This window comes from Schistosoma mansoni (genome assembly GCF_000237925.1).
Source record: "Schistosoma mansoni, WGS project CABG00000000 data, supercontig 0222, strain Puerto Rico, whole genome shotgun sequence".
Classification (NCBI taxonomy): Eukaryota; Metazoa; Platyhelminthes; class Trematoda; order Strigeidida; family Schistosomatidae; genus Schistosoma; species Schistosoma mansoni.
Window position 1 is genome coordinate 312,081 of NW_017386088.1, and position 17,301 is coordinate 329,381.

Below are 17,301 nucleotides of genomic sequence, written 5' to 3' on the forward strand. Positions count from 1 at the left end.
CGACCTAAATCGCGTCAGTGATTAACGGAATTAAGTAGGTCGAATACCCGATTGCATTTTTCATACGTATATTTCTTACAATCGTTGATCTGAACAGATAATGAGACGAAGTGAAGGAAGCGAAACGAAACTTGGCAACTCGCAGCGGTGGAGGCGAGTGAAGCAACTCTATTTAATCAACCGTGAGTCAATATTTATAATCAAACAAAATAAGTTACGGACACAATGAATAGAGTAATTAACGCACACGTAAATAAGAACATACAGGGTTAAGCGAATAAGTGACAGGGAAAAAATGTGACTTGGGAAGAATGAATAAACTGGTCTGTCCAGAGGCTGGAATAACCTACGCGAGTTTGACACAGTTTCAGCCCCTGCGTTGGAAGATCCACATGGAGTTCGGAAACCCTGATTCCCAACCAATGGTGCACATGGGCTCCAAGATCCTGACGAAATAAAAGGGGTATGGACCTATTGTTGTCCATGGCCACTATGGGACTGTCCCCCGATGTTGCTCCACTACCTTGTTGATAAGACCTCTAGGTCGGAGATTCGGGGAGTGGTGGCCTAAGAAAGCCACCTGCTTCGGTTTAGGCACCCGGGTAGTATTGTAGTCCTCGAACAAGTCGAATCATGAAGTGCATATATATTTGGTGTTTCCTTGTGCCGTTTGATTTAAAACAAATAAAAAGTATATTGACTAGCCACAAGGGAGTCCGAAATTGGTTGCCTAGTTCCGTATCCAAAGACATTGTCACTGAGCGATTGTTGAGGACTTGCAAAGCTTAGGTGTATATGGACAAAATGTTCGTCTAACTTGTGATCCGCTGAGTAGAGACCTTTTCTTTGGAGTCTGTAATTAGTAACTCGACAATGGATGATATGAATATAAATAGTCAGATAAACGATTCTGCTTAGGTTCTTTACATCCTGCTGTCAATGTTTCGACCTTCATTACTCTATTTCACCAGTTATTTCGTAATATTTACTCCGATTTGAGTTTCTACCATCATTTACGCTATTTATTCCTTTTCTGTCTCGAATTTATGGCGAAGTACCTCATTCGAGTGAGTTGTGTGGTGCACTATGTTGTGCATCACCAAGCCGCACTGAACAGTCAGACACCTGTATATGGGCCGAGATTTCACTGTAACATTTTATTTACGTTTCTTCTAAACGATGTTAAAAAACATGGAATCTATACTAAACAAAGTGGGTTAATTGTCGTGACCTTCATAAGTTATGAAGTCAACCCAAAATTTTCTGGTGGCTTAAACTAAACATCAAAGCCACATTTTACAAGATAAGATGTAGACAATCGAGAAATTCAGTACAATTACGGTTATAAATTACTTCAGAACCAAGTTACAGGGTAGCACAGCGTCTGTATGGGAATTATTTTGGGTAGCCTTTCAGACTTAGTGTCCTAAACTCGTTAAAACGGCACCAACACAAGTCATAGTAAAGGAGCAGACAAGAACACAAGCAGTTCACCAAGGGATTTTCGGACGTTATGTCCAAAAAAAGGTATTGATTCCGAGGGTGATAAAATATTAAGGTCAAACACTTTTTCAGTTTTGGATGTATTTTACTCACACAGAACTGGATGTCCTATAAAATAAAAAGCTTTGACCGACTTAAAAACAGCAAATAATGGTAACTGCGCAGTACTCAAGACGAATCAATAAAAACAAATTCGTATATTATATGTTTGGTGCTTATAGATTACAAATGCCGGCTCACAAACTAAATTTTAAGAAAGAATATCATTAATTTCCAACAATTATGCTGTTAATAGGGACGAAAATTAATTTGATGATGAATCCCAGTACGCCCATGGCCAGAAATCCAATTGCAGTAGCAATAGCGTTTTTCTTAAACTCTACGAATAAAAAATTTCGAGAAATAATGCTCACCTTTACGATCTGGTTTTGTACATCGATTGATAAAATGTACAGAATCCTTAGAAAATCGGACCAGAGGCTCAGCAAGAGTCGAAACCCTATCCATTTCGAACACGTACGTAAATTGTAGTTGAAATTGCGCTACTACTACGATTATAAATTTAAGTTATATAAACACGTTCCACAAAACAAATACAGATTAGTTGATGTCTTAGATCTTGAACTTTAGTATTTAGACGTACTATAAGAACTGGAAAGCAATCAGTACAACATTTAGTAGATACATATCTGCAGCTACGGATACTCACATTTCTTCCAACCACAATTGATCCATATATACTGAATATATATATTTTAGTGTTTTACTGACTCATTCTTTCCACACGTTTGGGAGTATTATCTGAGTTGTGTGCATATTTTTGCCAGTCTGCTATAGATTTTTGGAGCTCACTAAATTTTGTCTACTCACAATTCACACTTTCACAAGCTTCTGTTCATAGAATTATCAGAAACCGCCTATCATCTAGAAAACTCATGCGGTCACACACAGTTCGAGGCCAAAACGCGCCATAAGATAATGAAAACTAGCAGATCCTCAAGTAAGTCAATAGCAATGGATGTCTCAGATGTCATATGAACTCTCACAATCAGAGTAAAAGAAATGTATCACCAATGGGTTAATTAATAAATAAACACAATAAATATCCGATTTGAGTCTGTAGTGATATCAGAATCAATATGAACTCTAGACAAATGATCCTTTAGGTTGAATATACTTTGTCTCAGAATAATAACCACTTGGCGGTGAATAGTTGAAGAAATTTTGTTAAGTTCGAGGAAGGCGAACACAGGAACGTTATCCAGACTATATTTGGAGCTATGCATGAGTGGTGTTTCTACGTTTCCCTCTCGTTCCTGTGTTGAATATACCTTTCCAGAAGGATAACATTTGTTCTCTAAACGTTCTTAAGGATCAATTTACTATGATCTCCACGATATGGTAGTTCATGGCAGACAATCATGTACTTCATTATAAGATCATAACGTCAGGCAGCTATATCACACTCAATCAGCCACTTTAAGCTAAGATTATCAACCTGTGAAGGTAAATAACTTCAAAGATAACTATTATAATCCTAAATCTTAACAAATATTAATTGATTATAAGATAACATTGAGGCCTCATTTCGCCAGAGCGGTGAATAAAGTGGGAAAGTTGAAGGAATCAACAACGGAGATGTTCGAGTATGCGAAATTCCGGTGTAGAGGGGGACACTCCAAATGTATCTAACTCTTCCTTACATTAAGTACATTAATTAGTTTGTAAGATTATATCTATGCTTCATAGGTCCTTATTAATGAATACTCCTGACTTCCAGGACATCCCAAATCGGGATAGAAAATTGTGTAACTAACATGTTATGATAAAACCAGGCCATTACAACATGTTTGGTTCATAGTATTAGGTTAGATCTTTTGTTCTAGTAGCATCAATGAATAACCCAACAACTCCACTTCACAACAGTTTCCAGAGTTTTTTAGTCTCACTACCAATCTCGTTTCCTATAGAATGTATCCTGATCCGTCACCATATGTGGCATGGCAGCAAGGTACTTAGAAGAACTTGGCAACAGTATCTCTTAATTGTCTCTTTTTATGCCATCGCTGTTGATTTCATCCTTCCATTGGCCAGTTGTCTCGATCTTTAGAACATCTAGTCAAAACTTGCATCAGAAATTGTTACGAGGAAATATATGATGATATCTGTCAAGAGATATGAGAAATCGTCTGGGCTATTAACTAAAAGTTAATACTATACATCTCAATGTGACTTGTTGAAATATATCCATATTAAATCATTCCTAATTACTATTATTCCTTTCGTTTAACCCTTAAACAACATTCATGTGTATTTCTCATTCACATATGTTAATAATAAACCGAGAATTTCGGAGCGGTTACATGTATTTCACTATCACTTCGTACCTCCTTCTTTTTGATTTATCTTTCAGTTTATCAATACTCAGAGGTTTCTTATTATTCGTTTGATAACATCCTATGTGCGACAGTCCCATGTAGGATCTTATGAACTAGGTAGTCACATCATGGAATATCACAGCTAGCTGAAATTCTCTCATAAATTAATAATGTTGGATATGTCTTCTACAAATCCGCTGAGGTTGTAGTGGCATTGGGCTCTAACCACACAATCCCCAAAGTTGAACACGAGACAATTGGGAAGCTGGATATTGAGCATGTAATGCGGAAAAAACCAACAATGGATAAGGCAGGATGAAGGAATAGAATTAGTTGGATCTAGTCAGGTGGTATGGTTCAGCCTAGCAGACGTGGTCACTTATGTATTCTTTCTTATCACTTTCATTCATACTAAATATGTTGTTCTATCTCCAGCCTGAATGTGTTCTCTATCATGTAATGGTGATGATTACAGTAAGACTAGTAAGTGTAGACAATGGTGCGACATCCACGTAAGATCTTACAGATCAGATAGTCACATCATGAGGAATCTACAATATTAGGATTAGGTCTATTATTAGAGCAGTATTAATAACGAGGTAGACCCCAATAAAACAATGTCACCAATTACTTAAGATGATGTTGAAGAAGACGGTCAGTACCAAAATCGCAGAGATCAATAAATTATCGGTGAATATATAGGCTGCAATATGCAACTTCTCAAGTGCTATCTGTAGGGTATCCACTTTTCCACTATAACCTACCCCTAGGTGTTACAGTATCCGGTGGCGTGCTCCTCATAATTTTTTCATATAACCCGAGCAATTCATATGATTGACATCATAATAATTACGTTGCAGTCGACAATTTCTCCACAAGTCGTACGATTCATGCCCACAAATGATTTTTGGTATTGCAATAGTTAGTGAGATAAACCTCCAGTAGAAAAATCTCACTCACTGTCCACAAGTGTATCCAAGTTTACTTTTGAGAACTGAAGCTTCCTAGGATTGAAATATGGTTGTATCTTAACTTTAAAAAGAGCTGTCTCTCTGGCACTCGGTAGTCTCGTCAGCCTTATGAACTTCGCTTTTGGAAGATGAACATGACAACAAACCTTAGCTCCGCCTGTAGCTCTTCTAGAGTTACTGCCGGTCCCAAGCCCGGATAAAGGAGGATGGTTGGGCATGGGGTTAGCGACCCCATCCCGTAGAAAAACTAACTCGCTAAAAAACGCTAACCAGAAAACCTAATTCAAACCATTTAAACTCTGCCCTGTGAGTTGAAGAAAAAACTATGACGCCTCATCATGAAAGCCATGATTTTTCGGCACTCACAAGGATGATGCCCCTTCTAACAACCAGAGCAACACTCTTTATAGGTACATGGAACGTCCAAACAATGTGCGAGACCGGGAAGACCAGTCAAATAACAATTGAAATGAGGAGATACAAATTGAAATCAGCAAAACCCATTGGACACAAACTGGACAACAAAGGCTAGGTACAGGAGAGATGCTGCTGTACTCCGGCCACGAGGGAGAAAATGCTCCACACACTCAGGGAGTTGCTCTAATGATGTCCAGAGAAGCACGAAATGCACTCGTGGGATGGGAATCTCATGGATCCAGGATAATCAAAGCATCATTCAAAAGCAAAGAAGGAGGGGATGACAATGAATGTTATCCAATGTTATGCACCCATCAATGATCGCAACAACGACGATAAAGATCTGTTCTATGAAAAGGTTGCAATCAATCACAGAGAAGTGCTCAAGAAAGGTCCTCACCATCCTGATGGGAGGTCTAAATGTTAAAGTTGGAGTGGACAACACCGGATATGAAGATATAATTGGACGACATGGACTAGGAGAGGGAAATAAAAATGAGGAGAGACTTTCAAATTTATGTGTATTCAAAAGATTGATTATAGGCGGCATAATATTTCCACACAAAGCGACATGAGTCTCACCGGACCATACCACAGAGAACCTGATAGATCATATTTGTATCAACTAAAAATTCCGACGGGCGATAGAAGATGTGAGAACCCGGAGAGGAGCTGACATAGCTTCAGATCACCACCTAGTGGTTGCCAAGATAAAAATGAAGGTAGAAAAGCACTGGATAACTAGAAAAAACAGCATTACAAAGGTTCAATACATCCTTCCTTCGAGATACTAACAAATTCAACGAATTCAAGATAACCCCACCAACGATCGAAAAAATAATGATGGTCATCAGATAAATCAAGAGCGGGAAAGCGGCAGGACCTGACAATATACCAGCTGAAGCTCTGAATTCAGACACTGAAGTAACTGCAAACATGCTTCATATTTTATTCAAGAAAATTTGGGAAGAAGAACAGGTGCCACTGACATATAGGAAAGAAGGATACCTCATCAAGATTCAAAAAACGGAGATCTCAACAAATGTGAGAATTACAGAGGCATCACATATTTGTCAGCACCAGGAAACGTTTTCAACAGAGTGTTGCTGGACCGGATGGAAGACTCAGTAGACGCCCAAATTCGAGATCAACATGCTGGATTCCTCGAGGATCGGTCATGCACATACCAAATTGTGACACTACGGATCATCGTTGAACAATCAATTGAGTGGAATTCATCAATATACATTAACTTCATTGACTATGAGAAGTTGTTTAACAGCGTGGACAGGAGAACATTATGGAAACTTCTTCGACACTATGGAGTTTCTGAGAAGATCGTCAACATTATCCGGAACTCATACGATGGACTACAGTGCAAAGTCGTACATGGAGGACAGCTGACAGATGCATTTCCAGTAAGGACCGGAGTCAGACAAGGATGTCTACTCTCCCCTTTCCTCTTTCTTCTGGTGATTGACTGGATTATGGAGACTTCTACATTCGACAGGAAGTACGGAATACATTGAACACCTCAGAATCAATTAGGTGATTTGGATTTCGCAGATAACCTAGCCCTCCTATCTCATACACACGAACAAATGCAGACGAAGACAGCAAATGTAGCAGCAGCATCTGCATCAATAGGCCTCAACATACACGGAGGAAAAAATAAGATTCTCAAATACAACACGGAAAACAACAACCCAATCACACTTGACGGGGAAACTCTGGAAGAGGTGGAAACATTCACGTGCCTGGGAAGCATCATTGACAAACAATGAGGATCGGATGCAGATGTTAAGGCGAGGATTGGCAAAGCAAGGACAGCATTTTTACAATTGAAGAACATATGGAACTCAAAACAACTGTCAACTAACTTCAAAGTGAGAATCTTCAATACGAACGTCAAGACAGACCTACTGTGTGGAGCTGAAGCGTGGAGAACTACTTCATCCATCATCAAGAAGGTACAAATATTTATAAACAGTCGTTCACGCAAAATACTCAAAATTCACTGGCCGGATACTATCAGCAACAGTGTTCTATGGGAGAGGACAAACGGGCCTTCAGCTGAAGAGGAAATTAGGAAAAGATGTTGGAAGTGGATCGGACATACATTGAGGAAATCATCAAACTGCATCACGAGACAAGCCCTAACTTGGAATCCTGAAGGGAAGCGGAAAAGAGAAAGGCCAAAGAACACATTACACTGGGAAATAGAAGCAGATATGAAAAGGATGAATATTAACTGGAAAGAACTGGAAAGAATTGCCCGGGACAGGGTTGGAATGAGAATGTTGATATGTGCAGCCTATGCTCCTCCACGATGGGTAACAGGCGTAAGGAAGTAATAAACCTTGGTATTCGGTAGAGCACCTGGAAGTGTTTGAAGGAGTAATATCTTTTGAAAACGTACTTAACTTTATGTTATTTCATAAGTGTAACGATAGATGTGATCGATATTCTGATTTTATTGTCGTCTTGAAACAACCACATCTTCTTTGTAAATTTTTCAGTGTAGAATCACGCTAAAATCCGCAAGATCTTACGTGTAGAGATCGATCGTTGGGTTGAATCACACTGTAAAGTTAGTAGGATTGGTGCGATATAAATCTTGAGTAACTGAGCTGGATATGTTGCCACAACACTCAATATACTTATTGTGGTACCGAAGCTTTTGGGAGCCATTGGGATGAAATATCGAGCTTTCTCTTCTTTCTTCTCAACAGCTTGGCATGTTACGTTCGAATATATTGAAGATACTACTAATATTGTAGTTTGACAACTCTTTACCAGTAACACCTATAATCGAATCGCCCCCACCTAGTTAAAATCAGAAGTTAGAAGCGAGGAGGTTGGAAGATATATTTGATGGGTTATCAATATATCTAGAAGTGACTGATCTAATCTGGCAAATAATCGTAGGAGATGTTTCCCACGCGGTTCTGTAACGTGATCTGGTACGGATGCATGGCCGAGCGTCTTCAGCTAAACGAGCCCACTTAAACTAATGTGGTCAGTATCCAATTTCAAACACTTATAGAGCTATTGATTTTGGGGAATTATTTACAGCCACAATATATATACATCTACATATATGTATAGTTTGTCAATAACTCCTCATCTATTTCGGTTGCTGTCTTCTAAGCTATCCCTTATACAACGATTACAAGTTCTCAGTTAGTTGATAACTCCATTTAGCCAAGTTATGGACATAAAATTTCTTCACAAGTGCTAAATCAACTCAATTTGATCTTTAGTGAATCCCTAATTGTGCATTAAACGAAGCCTTCGATACTTATTTTGACTAAATTAAACCAGTCACAGAACCGACGGACACGGTCGACTGATTCATGATTGTGCCGAGTGAGGAAGACAATGTGAGTCATGTTTGAGTTGATCTTAGAAAACCCTCGAATCTAAGACTCAGCAAGTACCCGAGCTGCAATGACAAACATCTAGCTATCTCAGAGCAGTGAAATGTCCGCTGACCATGAAAAAGTCTGATTCGACACCTAACACATCCACAGAATCTATCAGATCAGTTAATGGCTTGTAATAACACCCCTGGTTTCCAACGAAAGGCTTAAAATGAACCAAACCATGAGCTTCGCTTTCACCGACGCCAAAAGTATTAGCTGACCCAGTAGATGGTGAAGTTCATCGACGGGAAAACCCAGTTTGCGAAGCGCAGTGTGTGTCCTGAAATATCACGTATGTTGGCGACAACACTGTCGCGGTTTCGCTTCTGAAAAGGGTTATGAGTCCCTTGGCACAACTTCAGAGAACTGCACCAAAGTAGATCATATGATTAACAGACTAAACCTATGAATAAAAACTTCATCACATAGAACTGTACTCACCAGGTCACAGGAAGTCACCTGATAATGATTTACAACGTATCAAGCACTCCAGATAGCCTGTATAAAGGCATCTACGATCGTAATCATGAAGTAACTCATGATGACCCTTACAACAAAATACTCAGGAAGGTTTCACTTTCCCAATTACACGTCGGCCGTACCCAGAACCCACCCCGGAGGATTTGACTGCAGCTTTAACAGTTGGTGGTTCTGCGTGAAGACTCGGCACATATGTACATATCTAAAGTTTACTATCATTATTCTAGAACACCGGGTGATTATACACTCTGATGGAGAAATACACTTTGCCGTTATTTATATATCTGAACTTTATCTCTAATTCATCTGCTTGTCATTATTATTGACAACCCATTATGTATTGATTCAGCCAATCATTTCCATTTTTCTGTAGTTTTTATGTAATTGTCTTTTTGCTACTTTTCTAGCTTGTCCGGCACTCACCCCTGTGGTGGACCCGTAATTGATCAAAATATGATAAGATGCAAAACAAATAATATTATACGAAACAACTTTTCATGCACAAAAACTTTAACGGTATTATGGAAAGAGGAAAAAATGACTGAAAATAACACTTAAAATCAAGTTATATATATTTCGTGAAATAATAATGACAACAGTTGTGTAACAAATGCAGCTTGAAAGCTCCTTTTTGTGTAACCATCACAGGTGCAGGTCACTAAATTGTAAGATGTCTTCTCTTCCGTTTGACGCTAACGGGTTGAAATGAAGTAATAATCCTGTGTTGTCTTCGGAGTAATTCAGGCACGCAGTGTAAAGCGACCTGAAATGATATAACACTTATTCTCTCCAATCAACATCCGTAAACAACACACGCAAAAGGGGAACGACTTTGGTAGTGTTAATGTGAACCCCAGAAGCACCGATGATAGAACTGCATTACTAGTGGAGTTAAGTTACAAATGATACAGAAAAACATAAATGTGACCACATATACGTGAGGAAAGAGGAGACATGGTATTGATTGTTTCCATTTAGTTTACATGTCTCGGTGCCAATTACAGTCTTATCTCACTACATTCCATATTCTAACCAATCAGTCGATTGTCCTGTAACGAGATAGCTGCTGGTTCCGGCAACCTCAAAATCCTAAAACAAAAGAACTCGTTTATACTAACGAAATATCTATTTCAAAATAGCTGTAAATGAGCCACTAGATTATTCATGTAGGATGATAAAAAACCTGCGTTTGAACCGTAACTTTAAGAAGCTAACGAAAGTAAACCATTTAGTTTAAACTAGCTTGTGGCAACGATATATAATTATAATTGAATATCAACCTTGGTGTTAAATTCGGAATCGTTGTGTTGTAATATTAATGTGAATCCGTTTTTTATTGAAGGGCAATAAAGTGCAAATGTGCTGGAAGAAAAAGAACAAGCCCTGATAAACTAGACATGCAAATGGTTTATGAGACTATTTTGTCAATAGGCTTTCCCTTTTGTCTTATAATAGCGTTTTATTCGATTTTTGAAATATATACGTTGTTGCTGGCACGTTTTGTTCTTTCTCCTGGCGTATTCACTGACTCTGGTTTGTATGCTATTGGTTTAGATCATTTTTATCTCCAAATAAACGCAGATAACACGTTTTACAACTCTTCCATTGTTTTTTCTCTCTTTCAGATTGTATCACATACTGCTGCTCACACTTCCCCAGAACCCCTTCAGGATAAACGCATACCTATGAAAGGCTAAACGTTAAGAGTGCATCAAATGCGCTGATTGATACGTCAGGCTCTTTTCGTGTACTCTTCCCCGAATCTCTTGATTATTAAGGCAATCTCGGCCATCAAATCGAATCGAAGAATATAATAAGTAATGTCCAAACATTTTACTCCCTTTTTCAAGTTACCTTCATTCTGTTCAAAGATGTCTTCAGACGATACGTTTAAAAACAGAAATCAAAACATTCTCCCGTATGTAAATGGAGTTTTTATTGAGCCAGGAGTGAAGGACAGCATAGACAAAATACAAGTTGGTTCACTGGATCTCTCTGTATTCAGCTGTCAGTCGATAAATCCAGAAGCTATCAAGCTTGCAGAGAGTTTTGAGTACGATTCAAAGTCTTTGGAAAGTTTCCTGAAAAGGCTGATAGGTTCTCTTGAAGTTAACATGTCTCGGTTGCTTGAATACGTCTTTGCTTCACTCGAATTCGAATCCAGGGACTTCTTTGGTGAAGTAATTCGAGAAGTTATCAAGAAAATGCAAGAGTTTACTCATTTCTACTCTATGGATAAAGACTATTTTTTTTATCCCGACCACATAATTGAAAGAGACGATTGTGATTTTATCTTTCATTTAACATTCATTCTTCGTTATTTATGCTGTCCTGTTTATCGCGGAAAATCTCATGGTTTAGTTGTTACGTGCAAGTCGTTACGGCTAATGGTTCCATTGACTATATTAACCCGTATTATTCATGAATCTGTTCCTCCAAACAAACTATTTAGTTTTCTACCTATCTTTTGCAAAAGCACAGAAAGTTATTGTAATGGTCGAAGCATAGCAATGATTTACCAATCATCTGACATAGACTCAGCTGCTAGGTACTGTGTATCATCATTACAAAATGCTATGGGTACTGGAATAGGCCACTCAACCATCATTTTAGTCGAGGAATCTATATACAAACGTTTTATTAATCGTATGGACAGCCTTATTAATGTAAACACCGCTTCAGAAGAATTAGAAAATTACGAAAAATCAGAATATCCACCATTCTGCACTAATTATACTCATGAAGTAAAATTTTATACAGACTCTGTTGGTGCCAAAATTCTTTGCTATAATCAGAAAATACCACACTCCCCAATTATTGTTTATGATATTACTCCATCATCCGTCAAATTTAGTAGAAGAAGCGGTCCAGTCGCCTTTGTTCTATGCTTTCGTACTGTTAAAGAAAGTGTGTCTTTATTGACATATTTTATCGACCATTTCAACAATCATAAATCTAATGAAGTTAGTCCGTTGAGCTATGAATTCGCGATCAATATATGGCAAACAGATTCAAATATCGTATGGCAACTTTTCCAGATGTTATTGCTGTCAGGTGTGGACAACGTTTTTGTAAATGCTTCTAGTCGCCAACTGGCTGCGACAATGTACACAAGGCTTTTCGAACTAAATGGATCATCATGTTTTCCAACTGAGGTATCAAAAACGAACAACAGTGGAACACTATATAAGACATTAAGTACAGTCATCTCTACTGCTCGTGCTGCCCAAGCTAGTTCAATGACCAAGGGTTATGAATTAATCCAAAGTGAGGTGCTTGAAAATGAAACCTTAGCTGGTTTTCCAATTAAAGAAGATGCCTTCAAATACTTCATGCGTTACAATAGCAAGTTTTTGGGAGGTCCAGGGAAACTTTTCCTTACTGGAAAAAGACAAGATACACTCCTTATTCCAGTCGCTCATCTTTGCATAAAACCAACTGGACCAATCGTGCTCGTAATAGATTGTAAGCTACTATCCGAACCTAAAAATTGTACTTTCGTTTTGAAACTTGTATTTTTTATTTTATTCGCAGGTAATGCTGTTGTGTTACTCATGACAAATAATGACTTAATCGATGGAAAAAATAACCTTTTAGATGTCATCAAAACAATTCAAAAGAGGTTGAGTGTTACTTCTTTGATAGCTGTTCATGAGTGTACTTGTCCTTTGACAGAAATCAATAGTATCTTATCTAATTTGTGTGAACCTTTAACAGTTGTAAATTTGGATTGTGTTGATGTTTTTACTAAAGACCTACCTAATTATATTTCTTATTTATTTTGCTTATCTAAGCCTGTAACGTTGTATTGGTCCACAGGTTGTAATGTTTTTTCTTAATTTGTATACATCAATACATTTGTTATTGTGAAGTATTTCTTAAAACTCATTCCTGCGTTATTTTGCATTAGTAATATATTGGCTTGTGTAGATAGAGTTTAAGGGAACTATGAAAATAGGATGATCATAATAGAATCAATTTATGGAGTGACTGATTTTGTGTTTAATCCACATAAAAAGATATAAACTTTGTAGTTGGAGCATACAAGACGATGATACTTAGTGACCGACAACATGGGTGGAAGTTAAACATTGTGACACAGCTGGATTCATATAATTTCCTAACATTGTAGCACTTCACTCGTTAGATTCCGTCAGGAATGAGACTAAATTTATGGTTCAGTAAACCATTTATTACCATATATATACGAATGTACAGCTTAAGTAAATGATTTCGTCGAAAAGAAAATTTTCTTCGCTGAATTCTCTTTTTCTTATTCAATGACATTATGAGTTATTTTAGTTAAACCATTTATTTTTGTTGATTGTGACAATTTCGTACTTACGATTAGCAGATTAGTTATCTATAGTTTTACGGTGATTAGGTTATAGCCTACTCAAGTTAAGAGAAGTGTGAACAAAATGACTATAAAGAAAGTGTATCGAGATAATCTTTTTAACTATGTACCTGGCTTTGGTGTAAAATGGGTCCTAGTCTGGCATATCTTTCAGTTTTTTTTTATATCGGGTTGTAAATATCCTTCTGAGAGTTTCTGAAATAAAAGAATTATCCTATGGCTCATGAAGGGGAAGTTCGACTGAGTATATTGTCACAACTGACTAATGGTATCAGTAGATATGAAGGCCGTTTTCCTTTTCACTTGCCAACAATCAATCTGGGGTCATGGGACACTCCCTAATTTCATTTGTTTCTTTTAAGTTTTCTACCTTAGTTCCCCATTCCTGTCAGCACCACTGTTTTTACTAAAGTTATTGTCTCTTCGATTCGTTTTTAGTGGTTTATTGTGAAATGTGACTACTTAGGCGGATACATATTCGTGCCAGGTTGTACAATTGAAAAAATTCCCATATTGTGATTTAGAACAACATATATAAGTGAACAATATTATTTTCGATTAGATCCTCACCAGGCTTTACTCTAATATACAGCAATATTTATATGCATATACGAAATCATTAAACCAATCAAGGTAGTTTATGAGTCAATGATAACGGTAAGATAGACTATATAAATAAACATAATAATTGAAAAGAACAGATTGGTAGTGTGATGACAGGTGTACTAGTTGTGATAAGAATATGTTTTTTTATAGCTAACGATTATTGTGAGTGTATACGAGATACTTAGTCAGTCAGTTACAAGTAGGACCAGGCACATTTATGCATCGGTCCAAGTCGCCATACCTCGTTAGCACAACAAGTTGAACACCGGACTCATAGGAGTAGTTAATTTAGTGGTGGTAGTATATAAAAGATAGGTTGTATATAAGGATATAGTATAGAGAGGGAGATACTTAGTTCAGTGTATTGAATTCAAAAGTAAACTAATGATTAGCAATGAGTCAGGAAAATACAAATGGTACTTAATAAACTCACTATTAAGATAAAAATGCAATAATGAAGTCTATGTTATCTCAGTCTGTTATATTATTTGACTATAAGGCCTAGTCAATAAAACTAGATATAAGTTGACTACAAATATTTAATCGTAGGTATCTTTACAGGAAAGTACACCATTTTGTCATTGTGTAATGGTTTATGATTAGATGGATAATAAACGATCTGAGAATTGGTAAAATGAACGGATAGTTCATCGATCAATAAGTGAATACAAATAATACGGTGTGGGCGAATGGTGGCAGCTTATGATCCCAAATCATTAGCTCAAACTTCCTAATTAGTTAATATTCTAGGACAAGACCTATGATCAGTTTTGCAACTGATCGATCATTATTTTAACCACTACCTTTACCAAATACAGTAACATGATCCTGATCGGTTCTTACACTTTGAATACATGTTATTCCTGGTCATGAGACTGAATACTTATGTGAACTGACATCAAAGACAAGACTACTAGCCAGAAATACGTTTTCTTTCTAGCAAAGTACCACGCTTATATACAAAATACTGAACCAAAGAACAAGCAGGAAGTCATTTGATTGAGGGTATGAAAACTAAAAGTCATTCATTCTCCAGAGAAACTATTGTCTAACTATCAAGCTTAACTTTCGCCCCATCATATCAGTTTCATGAAATAATGTGAATTCCTTTTGTGATAACATTGATAAAGCTGTGGTACTTTAGATTTCATTCATATATTCTGCTTTTTTCTCTCCAGTTGTGTTTCGCTTCCGTTTATAGATTGCTAGACGTTGCTTCATCATTGTATGATCTCCAAAAGAAAAATATTTTTCTTATCTTCTGTTCATTTCTGAAGGGTAAGATAAAATATAGAGACTTATCATCCTCTGAAGAGATAACTCAAGTAAAATTTCAGTTCAGTTTTCTACTTATTAGAATAATAAAAAGTATGAATGTTTGTAAGTTAGTAATTAAAACTCTCGACACTTCAACAAATAGATTCTCACTCACTACTCTATTATTTTAATAAAAAAGGGGTTCTATTAGAGAATATACAGTTCTTTTTCAATATCTAATAACATATTGAAATCGAAAGGTGGTTATAGAAAAAAATGTGATTCAAACTATAAGGTATAGAGTTATAAGCAAAGATGGGTAGTGGCTAGCAGGGGAATCCAAGACGCGCGTTTTGTCCTATTTGGAACTTTTCAGCTGGATGTACCTGCATCTCAGAGTTGATATTCAATCTGGGATTCGAAACCAGTACCGTTCGCCTCAAATGCTATCGCGTTATCCACTTAGCTATTGAATCCTGATAGCCACTTGCTATATCGAGGCAATACGCATGGTATGCACATATGGCTAATAAGAGACTGATCAATTGCAGTCCTAAACGTCAATAGGAAGATTCAACCAAACAATATCAAGTGCATTCATAAGGTATAGAGTTGTAGAGATTGTTAAATGTAGTGGATTAACTTTGATCGGTTCATAATTTCAATGAAACGATTAAAGGTATTCAACATTTAAGTTAGTAGATGATTCTGTAAAAAAAGATATGATTCACATATACAAACATTTTAAGTTTAATAGAATCTGAATTTATTGCCTAGTATAGATCTATACGAGTTATGTTTACGAAATTGAGAGGATGAAAATCGAATGTCCGGCGCTTTAACCGGGTTGGTGGACACGGCGAGTCCATCCACGGGAGTTGGAAAACCCTCATTCCAAACCAATGGTGCATATGGGCCCCAGTATCCTGAAGGAACAAATGGCGTATGAATCAATCGTTTGTCACCGGTTACCATGAGATTGTATCTCCTTACGATGCTTCACTGTCTTGTGGATCAGATCTTTAGGTCAAAGGCTTCGGTAGTGGCCCCCTAAGAAAACCACCTGCTTCAGTTTGGGCACCTGGGTAGTATCACAGCTCTCACACAAATCGAATGAGATTTGTGCGGCGCATATGTATTCGGTGCCCCTTTGTACCAATATTTATGTGTTCAAATAAATAAATAAATGAATAATGATGTAAGTATACTAATCTATCTGAAATAGTTAAAATAGAATAGACCTTTGTAACCAATTTTAACGAGACTGTATTGATCATGTGTATGACCTCAAACAAACATTCATTAGTTATTATTAAATGAATGTTTTCAACTATTCTATGTCTAGTATGAAGACTATGAAATTTACATAGGTCTTAATTACGACTCGATTTTAACTTATTTACTTACTTCTCCTGTTACCCCTCGTGGAGGAGCATAGGCCACCCACCAGTATTCTCCATCCAACCCTGTCTCGGGCAATCCTTTCCAGTTTGTTCTAGTTGTTATTCATCATTTTTATATCTGCTTCTATTTCCCTGTGTAATGTGTTCTTTTGACTTCCTCTTTTCTGCTTCCCTTCCGGATTCCAAGTTAGGGCTTGCCTCGTGATGCAGTTTGGTGATTTCCTTAATGTATGCCCTATCCACTTCCAACGTTTTTTCTGATTTTAACTAGGCGACTATTAGAAACCAAGAACAACTGGGTAACTGTTTCGCCCAGTAAAAAGTGTATCAGCAGTGCTAATTCACAAGCATATCAGTGGAAGTTAAACCTAGGACTTTCAGTCGCGCACTGGACACCTAACCTCTAGATTAAAAGACTTACTAACTTTAGGATACGATTCCTGAAGTCTTAATAAGAAACCATGATAAGCGGTGTTCAAACATATCGGATATGACACAATTACC

The 17,301-nt window shown here is 37.2% G+C and overlaps 2 protein-coding genes and 1 non-coding gene across 3 annotated transcripts; 1 reads left to right on the plus strand and 2 right to left on the minus strand.

Moving 5' to 3' along the window:
* Window positions 1-1,721: 1,721 nt before the first annotated feature.
* Smp_036940 (sec61 gamma subunit, putative) lies at window positions 1,722-2,044 on the minus strand. Its single transcript, XM_018792154.1, has 2 exons — window positions 1,917-2,044; window positions 1,722-1,882 (listed from the first exon to the last, which is right to left on the minus strand). Exons 1-2 carry the CDS (start codon window positions 2,008-2,010, stop codon window positions 1,770-1,772), a joined length of 207 nt encoding a protein of 68 aa, XP_018647272.1. The 5' UTR covers window positions 2,011-2,044; the 3' UTR covers window positions 1,722-1,769.
* A 9,001-nt stretch (window positions 2,045-11,045) lies between these two features.
* Smp_036950 (hypothetical protein) lies at window positions 11,046-13,047 on the plus strand (the record flags this gene model as incomplete). Its single annotated transcript, XM_018792165.1, has 1 exon — window positions 11,046-13,047. One exon carries the CDS (start codon window positions 11,046-11,048, stop codon window positions 13,011-13,013), a length of 1,968 nt encoding a protein of 655 aa, XP_018647273.1. The 3' UTR covers window positions 13,014-13,047.
* Window positions 13,048-15,798: 2,751 nt separating this feature from the next.
* Window positions 15,799-15,869, minus strand: Smp_tRNA_00060_Gln_TTG.1.1. The gene has a single exon. It is a non-coding gene (tRNA).
* Window positions 15,870-17,301: the final 1,432 nt, after the last annotated feature.

Excerpts from the sequence above, each read along its gene's own strand:
- Smp_036940 (XM_018792154.1), bottom strand. The coding sequence starts at position 2,010 with ATGGATAGGGTTTCGACTCTTGCTGAGCCTCTGGTCCGATTTTCTAAG. Across the intron at positions 1,883-1,916 it reads TACAAAACCAGATCGTAAAG|AGTTTAAGAAAAACGCTATT; the intron begins GTGAGCATTATT and ends TTTTATTCGTAG.